Source organism: Callospermophilus lateralis, chromosome 4, assembly GCF_048772815.1.
Source record: "Callospermophilus lateralis isolate mCalLat2 chromosome 4, mCalLat2.hap1, whole genome shotgun sequence".
NCBI lineage: Eukaryota > Metazoa > Chordata > Mammalia > Rodentia > Sciuridae > Callospermophilus > Callospermophilus lateralis.
This window is the reverse complement of record NC_135308.1, coordinates 88,697,553-88,715,275: the sequence shown is the minus strand read 5'-3', so window position 1 is coordinate 88,715,275 and position 17,723 is coordinate 88,697,553. Positions and strand designations below refer to the sequence as shown.

The 17,723-nt window shown below is 38.7% G+C and overlaps 1 protein-coding gene across 1 annotated transcript; it reads right to left on the bottom strand.

Annotated features, from left to right (window-relative positions):
* Positions 1-5,273: 5,273 nt before the first annotated feature.
* On the bottom strand, positions 5,274-12,011 carry Spx (spexin hormone). Its single transcript, XM_076852721.1, has 5 exons — positions 11,931-12,011; positions 11,705-11,762; positions 11,101-11,163; positions 9,642-9,725; positions 5,274-6,530 (listed from the first exon to the last, which is right to left on the bottom strand). The coding sequence occupies exons 1-5, from the start codon at positions 12,009-12,011 to the stop codon at positions 6,472-6,474; spliced, it is 345 nt and encodes a 114-aa protein (XP_076708836.1). The 3' UTR covers positions 5,274-6,471.
* Between the last annotated feature and the right edge of the window lie 5,712 nt (positions 12,012-17,723).

Here is a 17,723-nt window from a genome sequence, read left to right as displayed (position 1 = left end):
CTGAGTCTGGCTGATGTCATTTAGCATGATGTTCTGTTTCCATCCATTTACAGGCAAATGCCATAATTTTCTTCTTCTTTATGGCAAAGACTCCATTGTGTATGTATACCACATTTTCTTGATCTATTCATGGGCACCTGGGCTAATTCCATAATTTAGCTATGGTGAATTGTGCTGCTATAAATGTTGATGTGGCTCTATTGCTCTAGTATGCTGATTTTAGTTCTTTGGCATAAATACTAAGGACTGGGAGAGATGGGTCATACAGTGATTTGATTCCTAGTTTTTTGAGGAATCTCTATAATGCTTTCCAGAGTGGTTGTCCTAATTTTTAGTCCCATCACCAATGTATCAGTGTTAACTGTTATGGTTTAGATGTTGTGTCCCCCAAAGGCTCACATGTGAGACAATACAAGAAGGTTTGGAGGAGATACGATTGGCTTATAGCCTTAACTTAATCAGTGAATTGAGTGGTAACTGGAGGCAGGTGGGGTGTGGCTAGAGAAAGTGGTTCATTGGGGGCATGGCTATTTTGTATCTGGAGAGTAGAGTCTGTCTCTCTCTCTCTGCTTTCTGATATCATGTGAGCTGCTTCTTCTGCCACGCTCTTCCTCCACGGTATTCAGCCTCACCTTGATCCCTGAGGAATGGAGTCTGCTGTCTATGGATTGAGACCTCTGAAACTGTGAGCCTCCAAATAAACTTTTCCTCCTTTATAATTGTTCTGGTCAGGTCATTTAGTCACAGCAGTGAAAAAGCAGACTAAAACAGTAACTCTCCCCCAACATTCTTACCAACATTTATTATTATTTGTGTTCTTGATAATTGCCAATCAGACTAGGGTAAGATGAAATTTTAGTGTAGTTTTTATTTGCATTTCCTTAATTGCTAGAAAGTTGAACTTTTTTTATATATTTGTGCATATATTTTCAAATATTTGTGTTTCTTTTGAAAAATGTCTGTTTAGTTCTTTTGCACATTTATTGATTGGGTTATTATTATTATTATTATTATTATTGCTTTTTTTGAGTTTTTTACATATTCTGGATTTTTTTTTTTTTTTTGGTGTTAAGTATTTTTAGCTCTTTATATATCCTGGATATTAAACCCCTGTCAGCGGAGCAGCTGACAAAACTTTTCTCCTATCCTGTAATCTCACTCTTCACACCAAAGCTCACATGTGAGACAATGCAAGAAGGTTCAGAGGAGAAATGATTGAATTTTAATAGTCTTAACCCAGGCTGGGGATGTAAGTCAGTGGCAGAGCACTTGCCTAGCATGTGTGAGGCATGGGTTCAATCATTAGCACCACATAAAAATAAAATAAAGGCATTCTGTCCATCTACAACTACAAAAACAAACAAAACCAGGGAGAGAGAGAGAGAGAGAGAGAGAGAGAGAGAGAGAGAGAGAGAGAGAGAGTCTTAACCCAATCAGTGATTTAATCCCCTGATAGGGATTAACTGAGCGGTAGGTAACTGAAAGTGGTAGGGTGTGGCTAAAGGAGGTGGGAATTGGGGGCATGATTTTGGGTATACATTTGTATCTGGCCAGTGGACTCTCTAAGCTTCCAGATCACCATGTAAGCTGTTTCTCTCTGTCACACTCTTCCATCATGATGTCCTGCCTTACCTCAAGCCCTTTGGAATGGAGCCAGCCTTCTATGGATTAAAACCTCCAAAACCAAAACCGTGAACCCTCAAATAAACTTTTCCTCCTCTGCAATTGTTCTGTTCCTATCTTTTAGTCAAAGCAGCGAAAAGCCTGACTAAAACAATGCTTTTAACCATTTCCTTGCTGTGCAGAGGCTTTTCAATTTCTTGGCTTCCCACTTAGTGATTCTTTTTTTTTTCTTTTTTTTTTAGTTTTAAGTAAATACAATATCTTTATTTTACATTTATGTAGTGCTAAGGATCGAACTCAGTGCCTCAAGCATGCTAGGTGAGCACTCTACTACTGAGCCACAACCCCAGCCCCAGGGTTTTATTTCTTAAGCTTTAGGGGTCTTGTTGAGGAAGTTGGTACCTGCATCTGTATGGTGGAGTATTGACCTAATGTTTTCTCCCAGCAGTTCCAAGTTTTCTAGTTTAATTCCTAAGTCCTTGATCCATTTGACTTTTGTGCAGCATGAGAAATTGGGATCTAATTTCATTCTTCTACATATGGATGTCCAGTTTTCTCAGCACCATTTGTTAAAAGACTATCTTTCTCTAACATATAGTTTGGGTAACTTTGTCAAGTATCAAATGGCTGTAAGGATGTGGTTTATCTCTTTGTCTTCTATTCTATTTCACTGGTCTATTTTAATGCCAATACCATACTGTTTTTGTTACTATAGTTCTGTAGTTTTTGAGATCAGTTATTGTGATGCTTCCTGCATTGTTCTTCTTGCTCAGAATGCTTTGGCTAGTCTAGATCTCTTATTCTTCCAAATGAATTTTAAAATTGTCATTTTTTAGTTGTGAATAATGTCATTAGTATTTTTATGAGGATTGCATTGAATCTATGTTGCTTTTGAGAGTATGGACATTTTGGCCATATTAATTCTGCCTATCCAAGAACATGGAAGGTTTTTCCATCTTCTAAGTTCTTCAATTTCTTTTTTCAGTGTTCTATAATTTTTATTGTAGAGGTCTTTCACCTCCTTGGTTAGATTAATCCCCAAATATTTTATTGTTTTTTGAGGTTATTGTGAATTGATGCTTTTAAAGAATGTATATATTCATAAGTTGGAGGGCAGAAAGTATAGAAAACATTGTACAGTACTTGATCAGTTGACAGCAAGACTTTATTTTTTATTTTATTTATTTATTTTTATGTGGTGATGAGGATTGAACCCAGGGCCTCTCACGTGCTAGGCAAGCGCTCTGCCGCTGAGCCACATATGGATATCCAGTTTTCTCAGCACCATTTGTTAAAAGACTATCTTTTCCCCAGCCGCCTAGATTTTATTTGTATTGGGAATTGAATCCAAGGGCACTTTACCATTGAGCTACATCTCCAGCCCTTTTTATTTTTTGTCTTGAGACAGGATCTTGCTAAGTTGCTGAGGGTCTTACTGAGTTGCTCAGGTTGGTGTTGAACTTGAGATCCTCCTACACTAGCCCTTAAGTAGCTGAAATTACAGGCGTGAGCTCGTGTACCCAGAAACAAGACTGACTTTTTTTTTAATGATTTGAATTACCAAGGTTTGAATGTTTGTGTCCCACACCTCCCTTTCATATTTGAAATACCAATCCCCCATGTGATGATATTAGAAGGTGAGGTCTTTGGGAGGTGACTAGGTCATGAGGGTAGACCCCTTGTAAATGAGATTGGTAACCTTTCCAGATTTCTTTGAAGCAATGTGGGTGACAGAATTGCCTACTTCCCTGGGTGATTGTGAGGATTGGATCAAAGTAGAAACTACCTCTTTCTAAAGGAATTTACAGATAGTAAGAGACTAGACTGAATGAAGTTTCTGTCCCAACTTGCCTTTCTCCTGAGACCAAGATAAAATAATATAACTCCAGGTTGATGAAATATACATTTTTATTTATCATAGGTAGGTGAAGAAGAAATGTGAGCTATAAGCTGATTGGAACAAGCAAGCCAGGCCTCTTTGTCCTTTTCTCTCTTCTTAGGACTACAGTGGTGGTGGAGAGGGAGGAGGAGGACAAATAATAAATAATAACTCAGGGAACAAAGAATAATTAAGAGCCCAAGCTGGAGGTAGGATATAGAAGCAAAGAGGGAAAAGCAACCTGAACTGTACAGAAAGTGGTTGATAGCTCTATCTGGAGGTCAGAATGTTCCAGATAATTTGTATAGGTTGAAGGCAATCATTTCTTAATTTAGAATACATGCCATATAATGTAGAAGTTTGTTGATCTATAATTACTTCATCATTCCAGTTTATAAAAAGGTGGAAATAAAGAGAATTGCAGGCACCTTACTAGGCTTGAATATGACCTGTCCCATCTAAAACTCATGTTGAAGTTTGCCACTGTGGTGGTGTTGGGAGGTGGGGCTTTTACAAGGTGATTGGGAGACAGAGCTGTAGCTCAGTGTTAGTGTGCTTAGCCTGCATAAAATCCTGGGTTCAATCCTAGCACCAAAAAAAAAAAAAAAAATAGCTGAGGAGGGGGCACACTGTGATCCCAGTGGCTCAGGAGCTGAGGGCAAGAGGACCGAGAATTCAAAGCCAGCCTCAGCAACTTAGTGAGGCCCTAAACAATTCAGCAAGACACTGTCTCTAAATAAAATATGAAAACAGGCTGGGGATGTGGCTCAGTGGTTGAGTGCCTCTGGGTTTAATCCCTGGTAACAACAAATGACAACAACAACAAACAAACAATGTCACAAGGTGATCAGTTCGTTAGAAGTTGTTAATTCTCTGGGAAAAATTAATAGTTACTAAAAGCATATGTTGTTATAAACAAGGCCACCCCTCCTGTTTTGCCTCTTCCACACATGCCCGCTAGGCCATGAAGCAGCATGAGGCCTTCATCAGAAGCAGAGAAGATGCCAGAGCCATGTTCTTGGATCTTCCAACCTCCAGAATCCTAAGCCAAAATAAACCTCTTTTCTCTACAAATTTCCCAGCCTCATGTATTCTGCTGCAGTAATAAAACATAGACTAAGACACACCCTAAGATACCTGGAAAGCTATAGCAAACTAAGGAGAGGGACCTTTGTAATTAATTAGCCTATTTGTGTGGCAGAACATTCAAGGAACTCAAAGACATAAATACTTATGGTTGTATTTTAGCAGCTAGTGGTCATTCAGACAGTTTTTTGAAACTGCATTTTAGTATGAAATACTTGAAATTATTATGGTCAGATCTTGGAAAAATTATTTCTGAAGATTAATGTTAAAATGTTCTTGAGCTGGGCCACGGTGGTTCATGCCTGTAATCCCAGCAACTTGGGAGGCTGAGGCAGGAGGATGGCAAGTTCAAAACCAGCCTCAGAAACTTAATGAGCCCCTCAGCAGGATAGTGAGATCCTGTCTCAAAATAAAAAATTAAAAGGGCTGGGAGTGTGGCTCAATGGTTACACACCCCTGAGTTAAATCCCTGGTACCAAAAAAAAAAGCATCCTTGGAATATACATAATATTTAACTAGGCAATATGAATAAGTTTATGTCTGGTGAGTAAAATGTAATTTTCAATAAATTGGATGTATGCATTGTCTCTACTAAATCAACTTTAAATCAAATCATAATTAATGACAGACGCCTATTATAATGCCACAGAAGTTTTTAATACATGTATATTAATTTTTGGCAGAGATAAATATTATATTAACTTGACTATCATATCATTATTCAGTTATGAAACAAGAGCCAGATAAATCTTATAAGCATGATTTTAATTACTTAACAGAGTGAAATTACAATTTCAAGTTGGAGACATTCACAGAAAGATATTCTTTGGCTATTAAATAATGGCTACATACTGATTACCATAAGAATCAACAATACTTTCCACTTATAACATTTATCAGTAACAACTCTGAATTGATTAAGTCAAAAACATGATGGTCATGTGGTAATTCCAAATAAATTATTATGCTTGCCGTAGGGGTGTGACTGTATTTGTGTTCAGGTGATATTGAACCCAAGTTGACTTTGAAAAGTAGTAAACTAGTTTATATTACCTGCACTATGTTATCAGGATACCTTAATGTAATGCTCTAATGTCAAATAAAGCCTGAAGACCTAGGCAGTTAGAGTAAGCAGAGAATTAGAATTTGCTGAGACTCTGTAGTCATGAAAAATGGGTTACCTCTCGAAAACTAGCTGGTTCCCTTTGTATGATATATACACAGCAGAGTCTCCATTTGCTTAGGTCCCTAACTTTTAGACCCAACTTTCTAAAATGATTTCTGGGAAATCTCCTGAGGGCACATGGGGAGCTCCTAGTTATGGCCCTTCAGCAAACATTTCACTGGCTCCAGCTGAACTGCCTATTCCCCATCTCAGTAACCACACTCAAGTGTTCTTACAGGGCTTCTTCCCAGACAGCCCATTTCCACTTCCTTCCTTAACAACTTAAATCTCCTGGAGAAACTACATAGTCAGACTCTCCCTTTTCCAGTCCTGCCAGGCCTGACCCTTCTTTTAGGAATAAGAAAAAGGGGAAACAGGGAGAACCACTGCTGAGTGACATCAGAATGCAAATGGGTAATGGGATGAAAAACCAACAACCAAGATCAAGCCAGGTTTTGGCTGTAATGAGTTTTCAGCCTTATTAGAAATGCTCCAAAAAAATTGTAGAGTAAGACACCAGGTGATCTGAACAGGATCTGAAACAGCAAAAGGGGTGATAATGGTCTTAGCTTAGAACTCTACATTTCTTTTGCTTCTGAAAAATACAATTAGTAGCGCATATTTCTAAGATCACAGTAAAAAGTTCCAGGGGCTTTATTCACATGGTTCATGTTTTCAACAAGAACAGAACTATGCTTGAATGTACTCTGGTATATTTTCACCAGTTTAGCAGACCATCTCCCAGGAATCTGCTTTGATCAGAGTTTTTTTCTCCATCTGTAAGAAAAAAAATCATGCAAAATAAACATACACATTCCTTTGTGTGTGTGTGTGTGTGTGTGTGTGTGTGTGTGTGTTTGTGTGTGTGGTGCTGGGGATTGAACCCAGGGCCTTGTGCATTTGAGGCAAGCACTCTACCAACTAAGCTATATCCATAGCCCACATTCCATGTTTTAAAAGAGAGGAAAGTAAATGAAGAGAACCTCAGCAAATAAACATTTAGTCCACTAATTTATATTAACTATTGGACTCTGCTATTGAAAATTTGAAAAAAAATAGGTTTTGATTTGTTTGGTTTAAAAAATTTCCCCCTCAGCTTGGGATATATCTGAATATCTATGATGAATGAATCTAACAAAGGAGGTTTGGTAGAAATCTGAAAGGGCCATATGTCAAGACATATACATATAATATACTTATACTGATAATTATGCTTCTTGTCTAAAATACCCACACTTATGACCATCCACTTGCATCAAATTATTCTCTCTTTATTTTCTCTCTATCTTACTTTGAAAGGATTATATAGCAGAACATTTTTTTTTCTCCTTTCCCTTCCCTTCCTCTGGTCCCTTTCCTCTCCTCTACTGATCTCCCTTGGATTTTTCTGAGCACCTCCCCCTCAACTGTCACACCTTTCATTTTCTTTTTCCTCTCTAATTTGCGCATATGAAAGAAAACATAAGACCCTTGACTTTCTGAATCTGGCTTATTTTGCTTAACATAATGTTCTCAAGTACATAGGAATGCATTTGTGAAAGTTCCTTTATTAGATGATTCCTCCTGGGAAGGCAATGAGACCAAAAGCAGGAACACTTGTTAGCTGAATGAAACTTGCAAAACTTCAGAGCATGAGCCCCTCCATCAATCCCCACTGACCACCAATCTCATTCTTCACTCCTTCTTATTTCCTTGGCTTCTTACTGGGTCCTCATGCCAGTCTTTCTTTTCCAACATAATCCATGAAGTGTCATGGCATCATCAAAAGAGCTACAGAGTCACCAGTCATGAAAGAAAATCTCAGAATCACCTTTTACTATCTGTATGACTTTAGGAAAGCAAATACAATTCTTAAAGGTCCAGTTTTCTGAGCTCTAAAGAATTAACAATGCTGTCGGACACATCATAAGTGCTCCTGGATGGCTGCAATTTTTATTGCTTTTATTATTACTCTGTGTATCATAATCAGACTCATCTTCCTTTACCATGCCATTTCTCTGCTGAAGATCCATACACTGCATCATTCATTCTAAAATGCAGAATGAGTTACCTTCTCTGATGGTGAACTAGCAACTTGATCCTTCTGTGCCTCTATTTCATCACCTATAAAATGTGGGTTAAGAGTATGGCAGAGCGCTTGCCTAGCATATGTGAGGCACTGGGTTTGATCCTTAGCACTACATAAAAATAAACAAATAAAATAAAGGCATTCTTCTCCATATACAACTACAAAATAAATGAATAAATTAATGAATGAATAAATAAACCTATTTAAAAACACAAAAGAGTACCCATGTCCTGGGGTTCTTGTGAGGATTAAGGTATACATTCATATCAAGTGCTTAGTATAGTGCCTGGCCCACTGTACTACAGCAAGGACTTGATTGTTATTAGTGATCATCATCATCATCATGATCAGTAGCAGCAGCAGTATTATAGTAGTTCTGTTATAACCACCACTCCTGTGTTCTGCTGTGCCACTCCCTGTTGACCCCGTCTTTTCCCTACAAAAGCTACTCTCATTCCTGCTTTGGCTTAGTCTCTTCTCTCCTCTGTCTGCCACAGTGTGTGGCACCTACAAGGCATAAATGTATATTTTCTGAATAAGAATTATAGTCTTCTCTATGTCCCAGTTAGCCCTGGCATTTTGGGTCAAAATTCTTTGTCCCACTCTCTTTGATGTGCTACTCACAGGCACTGTTTCACAACAAAGGCAAAACTTCAGCCTAAAAAGTACCGTCTGCTGTCTTCCCTCCTCCCACATACCTCGGTTCAATCCTAAGCACAGCACATGTTTGTTCCAGTAGCATAAATGTCAGGGAACCACAGCTGTAGTATGTGCTTTGACCACCAGATCACTTGCTATATAGTTTTAGACCTTTTACATTTTAAATTATGTCATAAATATGATAGCATTATAATTTTTTTTGTATTGGGGAGTGAATCCAGGGGCACTCAACCACTGATCAACAGCTCCAGCCCCTTTTGTATTTTATTTAGAAACGGGTTTCACTGTGTTGCTTAGGGCCTTGCTAAATTGCTGAGGCTGGCTTTGAACTCACGATCCTCCTGCCCCAGCCTCCTGAGTCACTGGGATTATAGGCATTCACCACCATACCTGGCTCATTGTAATTTTTGAGAGAGAAAATTCTAGGTCTATTTATTATGCTTTGATGACTTTTATTCTTAATAGTAATAAGAATTACATACCTTGTTTATTAGGCCCTTGTTGAGACCCTGAACATTGATATCATGACACTAAGACTCAGGACCACCCAGGTAGAAAAGCAGTAGAGCCAGGATTTAAACTAGGTTGGTTAGCCTCCAAAGACCCAGATGATCCATTACCAAGATGTCTAATTTAATTAGTAATCTTATTGCCACATGGACAAAATGGTTCAACTTGAAGATTTTGCCCAGTCCTGGTATGGAAGAGGCTATACAGTGTAGTGAAAATCAGATAGGCTTAGAATCAGAATTGGTCCTTATTCTATTTGGGTGAACTATTTGAAACTTCTACAAGTAAAAATGAAAATGGTTGACTTTCAGCAATATTATTTGGTTTAACTTTTAATAGGGAACAACTGGATTTATGATTATTCCATTTTTTTTTTGGTTTCAATGTTTTCAATTACAAAATAATAAGCTCCATCAGCTTTGAGTTCTAAGAAAAACAATGGTTAAAATAGGCGATGGATTTTGAAATTCATATAAAGTTCACCAGTCTCATCAGGAAATGTTTTTTATATTCTCAAGCCTCACTTTAATGACAAATATATTGGTCTTTATAGAATAAACATCTTTGTGACTTTTTGGAGTGAGAAGAGTGTACTCTAAAGACAGAATCCTGCTCTATTCTGCAGTAAAAAGAGATTACTATACTTGTACCTTCTTGTGGTTTCTGCAACAAAGCCAGTAACAGAGCTGCTGCTTCTGGAAGAGTTAGTAGTTGGGGATTTGAGCTTCGTCTTTCTAGAGAAAAAAAAATTATAAAGATTCTATTAGAATTTAAACATTCATATAAATAAATACTATTCTAGTATGCTACAATAGTAGAAATACCTCTATGAAATAATTTTTTTTAATCTCTAAGCAAAGAGTACATAGGACACTGATTTGTGTGTGTGTGTGTGCGCGCGCGGGCGCGCGCATATGTGCGTGTACATCAAACCCAGGGCCTCACTCAATTTAGACAAGAGCTCAACCACTGAGCTATATCTCCGGTTCCAGAACACTGATTTTTATAAATGGAAACATTTCATACTTCCCTTAGAAATGACTTCCCAGTGATTATATCTTTTACTTACAGGCTAGGGAAGAATATTTTGAACTATGTCCTTAAGAGAATGGCATGAAAGTACAGAGGACTAAGAGAAAGAGCCCATGAGAAATTTCCATCTTCATAACTTATAGAGATGTCCGGGCAGAAAAATGTTTGTTTTGTTGTGGTAGTTGTAACTGTACCCAAGGGCATTTGACCACTGAGTTACATCCTCAGCCCCCTTTAAAAACTCTTATTATTATTTGAGACCTAGTCCCATTAACTTGCTGAAGCTGGCCTTGAATTTAGGATTCTCAGTCTCTCAGGTTGCTGGGATTACAGGGTTGTGACACTGTGCCCAAATGGGCAGAAAGGTTTAGATATTTTTTCAGAATAAGTATATATTTTTATTCTTTAGCATTTCAATCTTTATAATTTTTTTAAAAAATAATTGTGTTATACTCTCTAATTCAATGACATGGAAAGGTGTATCATGAAAAACAACAGTGCCTGGCTCCATTCAATGTCCCCCACTTACCTAATTTTGGTTTTGAACCTTTTAATAATAGCTCTTTTACTGATATAATAAAGATACATTTGAGGCTCCTAGGTTAATGATTATTTTAATAATAATAGCAACAATAATGTTTAAGAGGAAACAGCAAAACTCCTGCCATTCATGCATAGGTACATTTCTAGAAGCAGTTGCACAGTTCTTTATATCCCTCCCTACCCCTCTGAGCTGGACCCCAGATTTTGCTGTCCGCCCTTGCCACGCTTCCTGAGGACCTCTGCAAACCCTGGCAGCCAGAAGACTGCGACCCAGTCAAGCCTCGGTTACTGCCGCGCCCGCTTCCGCCACGGGAGCCCTAGCCCCCAGGGGCAGAGCGTCACACCCCCAGCTCCAGTCCTGCAGCTGCTGCCCACTTGAGCTGGGTTCAGGCCAACTGTAACTCTGGGCAGTTGGAGAGCTGCGTCTTTCCGGATCGGGGAGAAGCTTTCCTTCCGCGCCAGGGCTGAGCGAGCCCTGCTCGACCTCTCCAGCTTCAAGACCGGACATCAGCCCTGGCTGTCTAGGTCACTTACCTGGAGGCAGCCTGTCGGAGAGGTCCTTCCTACGGCTCTGGTCGGAAATGAAGCGGCGCCCCTCTGCAAAGCAAGACTCGGGGATCAGCCCCGGTGGCCTGGGGCAATTGCGGGTTAAACCACCGCTGCGAGATGGGGCAGCGGCGGCAGCGGGTGGCTCCTGGTCAGAGCCGTGCCTGGCTGAAGGGTTTAGGGCGCTCAGAAGACAGCCTGGCCCGAGCCCAGTGCTGCGGAAACCCGCAGAAAAGTCCCAACTCCTCCCCACCCTTCCTGTCCCCCGCCACAGCCAGACGCTGCAGGGGCGCTTTGGAGCCGAGGTCAAGTTCACAGATCCGTGCTCTCTTCCCTAGGAAGCCTCAGGGTTGTGTCTACACCAAGAAATGGCAACCTTCAGGTTTAGAATGGAAGGTTTCATTACCAGGAAGTCTTGCTCTCATTGTCCTCCTTCTCCTATCTTTTCCTGGATTACCAGACGGCCTCACTTAGGAAAAGGAAGCAAAGTTTGATATCTGTCTTCAGGCTTTTCAACTATCTGTTCATGGATTCATGCACCCTGAGAGTTTTCATTACCATTGTAGGACGAACAAAGTATTTGGGAACTTACGTGCCCCCTTCAGGTAGAGCATAGCTTGAGGAGTCCAGTTTCTTCTATCAAAGAGTTTCTATAAGCAGGAGAAGAGAAGAAAGGTTAATAAACTATCACAGCTCAGTCCTCCAAGGGGGGTGGAGGAGAGGGAGAAGAAGAAGAAATAAAGAAAGGGGAAGAAAAGAAGAAAAGAGAGAGTGGGCACAGCGTGCAGGCAACGGATTTGTTCTTTGTATCTGGTTACCTGAGGAGCGCTGTTTCCTAGGACAGAAAACACCAGGAGAAGAGCCAGGGTTGCTGCTGTCAGACTTTTGGCTCCCTGCATGACATGATGAACCAAAGAGGGTCATTCCCCTGCCCATTGGATTTTCAGCTTTCTTCTTCTATGCCTGGACGATTACAGATCCCTTACTTCTGGCTATGTTCTGTCTTAATACTCGGTATGTGGAGGTATTCTCCCAGTCTCCCTTTTTATTAACCCACAGAGTTCACTTAGAAAAATTATTTAGAAATATATTATTTTCATTACCTCCCCCAAATGAGGAATTAGGTGAATAAGTAATTTTTTTTCCTCAGTAAAATCAAACACTTCTATTTTATAAAAGTTCAATATTATTTAGCCTCTAAAATGCTCACTAAAAATAGGTGAAAAGTTATAAAGCTTTTTATAAAATAACTAAAATGTCTCGAGTAAATAAACTTTTACTTACCTTCATGTTCAGCTTCTTTCAGAACTCTGAAATAACTATGACTTTACCTGTGAGTTTTCTAATCTAATCCTGTTTTGAATTTAGAGCTTTTAAAGTCTTACTGTGAAAGACACCTCCCCATCTGCACAGTGTTGGGGAATCCACAGGGACAACTTGTCAGTCATCAAGATTGAAAGGATCTGATGACTTCTCCAGGGAGATTCAATTGCAGGAAGTAGAGGAATGATTGATGGATGGAAATCGTTTGTTTAGATATTGATCACATCAGCCAGGAGACATTCTGAATGTGTCAGCATCATTGCCATTGCTTTTCCTGTTAGCTGCCCAAAGCACTTTTATCAACGTCATCTATATTATTAATGAAAATAATCAGTAGTTGAAGGTGGAAGCAAAAGTAAATGAATAAAGTGACCAGCTATCAATTTATCATTGTTGGCTGAAGATGAATAACTTGGGTAGAAATAAAAAGGCTAGGGAATCTTAATGGAATTTGACATCAGTCATTTACTTAATTATCTATTGATTCAATTATTTAACAAATACATATTGAATGCCTACTATATATCAGACTATCCTCCTTTTAGTTCAAGTGGAATAGATGTGGACTAAAAAAGACATGCCAAGCCTACCTTCTAGTGAGAGGTCTTCAGGTCATTAGGACATGCCTTTGAAGTACAAAGTAGACCCCAGCCTCTTCTTCTTTTCATTTGCTTCCTCACCATCAGGTGAATAGGTTTGTTTCACCATGAGCTCCTGCCTTGATGTGCTCCTATAGGCCTAAATTTGATGGATCCACTGGATCATGGACTGGAACCTCCAAAACAGTGAGCCCAAATAAAACTTTTCATAGGTTGATTTTCTGATGTTTTTTTTTTTTTTAATAGTAATAGAAAGTTAGCAAATATTACTGGGAAGCTTTTAAATAGAAATTCCTTACGTGGTTCTGAAGGCTGAGAATCCAATCAAGATATGGGCATGATTGAGTTCTGGTGAGAACTTTTTGACGACCTCTCTGCTGAGTCCTTCCATGGAGAAAGAGGCAAACAAGTTCCGCAGGGCTGTTTTATGAGGGTACTAGTCCCTATCATTTGGGCTCTACCCTCATGACTCATCACCTCCCAATGCACTCCCACATACTATTCACATTGGGGATTAGGATTCCAACATATGCATTTTAGGGGTATACAAACATTCAGATCAGAGTAGTCCCTGCTAAGTAAGGGTAGTGCTGCTCAGGCATAGTGCACCAGACTTAACTAGAATCTTGTTAAAATGCAGATTCTGATTCAGAACAGTTCAGTGGGGCTGCAATTCTAATAAACTGCAGGTGATTCTGATAGATGCTTCTGAACCTTGGACATTTTTAGTAGCAAAGCTTAGAGGGATATAGGAAATGAGGAAAACTAAAGGGCAGGGTCTGTGTGACCTGGTTAGAAATACAAATTTATGGAATTTGAGAATAGGAACAGACAAGTTTCATTTGGGATTGAAATATGAAGAGCTAATGGTGTCTATTTGCAAATACTCGGAAAAGGCGGATTGGAATTTGGGCACTTGATATTTTGACTTGACAGTCACATAAAAACAGGTTTGGCTAGTAAATGAAAATGGAATATAGGAGGTAGTTTGTAGGTAGAAATTTGAGAACTATTTATTCCCTGCAAAGTGAGTCAATAATAAAACGTGTTTTGAACTTCCAATTTTAAGGAAAAATCATGTGCTTTGTTCATAATAGTTTAGCAAATTAATTCACAAGTAGATGTTCTATGTCAAAGCTGCCATTTTCAGTTTCATATGCGCAAATGAAGAGAATGGTTTTGACATCTTATCAATATTGTTGTCATACCACAAGCCACATGCCAGAATGTTTCTTCTAAAAGGATTTCCAAAGGGCATTGACCTCCAGTAAAATGTTTTTGTTAAATCACAACATTTTAAAGACTTACAGGTTTAAGCCAAGAGATGGGCAAAGTCGTTTGGTAGAAAACAGATGACAGGCATGACTATTGAATTTTATTCTGCCAACAGTATGACCAGGCAGTGGATGTTGAACAAATAGACTTTTAAACATTTTTTAAAGGCTTTTAAAAGGCATATTCAATGGAGACGATTTTGCCTTCCTCATTGAATTTTTACAATTTGCTGAGGGGGCCCAGTTCCTATTTAAACAATAATCACCTGTCACTGTTCTGAAGACATTCTTTCAAGTCAGTGTTTATTATGTTCATGTACAAAACAGCTGCTATCTTGGAAAAAGTTCATGGACAATCTAGCTATTGTAGTACCAGAATGTTCAAATTACTTTTTCTTCTTCTACATTTTTTTTTTTTTTTTTGGTGGGGGATAGAATCCAGGGCCTCTGAATTACATCCCCAACTCTCCAAATTATTTTTTGAATGACAGAATAAATTTTGGTTGGCATTATATGAATTAGGATATGGGTTCCATCTTCTATTTTGGCTTCATTCTCTGCCAGGGCCTGTCTGTTCCTTAAGTCAGTTGTCTTAACTGACAGGTAGAAGAAATCATTTCCCCAAGGGGCTACCAATTTTATGAGGGGCTTTAGGGGCAATAAGGTTGGCTATTCAAAATAAAAGGCTTGCTATCCAAAATAAAACTTCCTATTTATTGATCAGTGTCTTTACCCAACCTTCCTTTAGTTAAGGTTTTGATTCCCAAATGAACTAACACCTTGGGATAGATAATCCAGTTGTTTTCTGGTTACAAATCCTTCCAGATGCTTTCTCCAGCCCTATACATAGGGGAAGGGAGGAGAGAATTTGAAGATACTAGTTTTTTGAGAGTCAATAGAACCTAGGGATTTGGGGATAGATAAAGAAAAGTGCTAAAATTTACCTGTTTTTCACTAGTAGATTTTAACACTCTTTTAAAATGACTGAGCACAGTGTGTGAATTAATGTACAGTCACCATTACTCTAAGATAACCAATAGTATATAGTTGCTAATGATTGTATAGTATATGTCATGTAAAAGCAGCACAAAGATATAGCAAAAAGGCTGTGGATCAAGATGCAAGCATCAAAATACTACTACTGATAGTTCTTTGTAAACATTGAGCTTCAGAAAAATACAGGAGACAATATTTATGTAATATGGATTAGGTTGAGCATTAGTCATAACCAGGTATGACCATCAAATAGGAAGGTGGGGCAGGCAGTGTTCCCAGTGGTCTTCATTTAGGTCCTTGGGCTGCAAATACTCTCAGGACATTAATACCTAATATTTTCATAACACTTTGACAAAGCTCTATTACGTCCATTTTTTAAAAAACTCCATTAAAATTGTTTACTAGATACTGAGTCTCACTTATGAGCAGACTTAGAATTTGAATCATCAGGATGTTAAGTGGTAGAGTTAGTGTCAAATCCAGTGCTTATGCTGCTTCAGAACTCCCAGCTACCTCATAGGATCACAAACATCAGACCAGAAGGCTCTTTTTCAAGGATCCAATTACCCATCATTATTAGCACTGTTTTATACATGTGAGAAATTGCCGTATCAGTGACTCTTTTTATTTGGGGCGGTGTAGCAGGCATTGAACTCAGGGGCACTTGACCACTGAGCCATACCTCCAGCCCTAGTTTGTATTTTATTTAGAGACAGGGTCTCACTGAATTGCTTAGCGCCTTGCCATTGCTGAGGCTGGCTTTGAACTCATAATTTTCCTGCCTTCCGAGCCACTGGGAGTAGAGACGTGTGCCACTGTGCCCAGCTCAAGTGACCCTTCTTCTTCTAAAAATATTTTTATTATTTGTTGATGAATTTTTAAAAAAATTTATTTGTGTGTGGTGCTGAGAATCGAACCCAGTGTCACACATGCTAGACAAGCACTCTACCACTGAGCCACAACCCCAGCCCCCTCAAGTGACCCTTCTTGAAGTGGGATATTTTTTCTCTTTCTTTGCTTGGGGAATAGATTCACTTCATAATTTTCTCCTTGGGATTGTTCTACTTCATAATAACAATTCCCACTACAAAGACACCACCTTGAAAGAGAACAAGAATCTCTTTTATTTCATACTGAAACAAAGGCAAAGAAACTGAGAACCAGCAATTCACACCAGTCTCAAAATTGTAGCAGTTTCTGGGTATCTCCAGAAGCCCCCCTTTACTACAGAAGAAAAGTGCCAATCTGTAAGCATAGTCTTTATGATTCCTTCTCTCTATGGACAAGCTGCTCGGTTACATCATGTATTTTTGAAGTTATAAGAAATGTGCGGCTGAACCATAGACTTCTGCAGGGTCAGATCATTTGATTCAACTTTATGGCTGATAGAAACCTGCTTCCATGAGGCTGAGTTCAACACACATAGGTGATTAGTGGGGACAATGACAGAAGAGCTGGAAGAATTAACTTTCATTTATTCCAACATTTACTAGGCACTTACTAAATGCCAGGAACTGGAGATACAAATATAAGAGTACTTAAACTTCAAGTATATTTTCCATAGTCTAATACAAAACAAATAAAATTCTGTGTGAGGATAAGGAAAGGTGACCTGTCTTGGCCTAGTGGATAAGAAAGATAGAAGTAGCATTTTAATTAGACCTGGAGAGCTGAGGAAAGGTATGGTCATGGAAAAGCATGCCAGTGGTAAGTTTGGGGCATGCTACTTCTGTACCCCATCTCCCACATCGATACAGGTAGAAGGCTAGAGGTTGGAACCTTTGAGCCCAAGATAAGATTAGAGATAATCTAGGTATTTAATAACAGATTTAAGAGTTCCATTCAACTGACAATTGTCAAGACTTAAGAGTGTAATTATTGGATTCAACAAATTTTTATTAGGTACTTTAATGGTGGACTTGGCCTTTAACAAAATTTATGATTAAAACACTGTAGATGGGAAGATGTTTTATTTAGGTACAGATATTTAAGTATGTTATATTCCTTCCATTTTCATAAAATATTTAAGCATTTTCCACTAGTTTATAAGTTCATTGTTCAATTTTTAAATTAATGGTGGCAATCATATCAGCTTTCAGTAAACTGCTACTTCTGTAACAAAGAAATTCTGTAGCAGGATTCTAGACACACAAATAGCAATGCAATGACAGTTTTAAATCCCCAGGTTTACATATTTTTTAAAAGTTTTCTTCAAAAGTGAAAATAAAAACCTACAAGTTGAATACATACAGAGTTTCCAAAAAAAAAAAAAAAAAAAAAAAATCTTGAGAAAACTCCCAGAGTTAAAAACACCTTCTGCAAACAGCAATTAATCACACTGCTGAAAGGCTCAACAGTCCTAATAACTCTTGACTGGGAGAAAATAAGAGGTTAAGATGGCTAGACCACAATTTTTTCT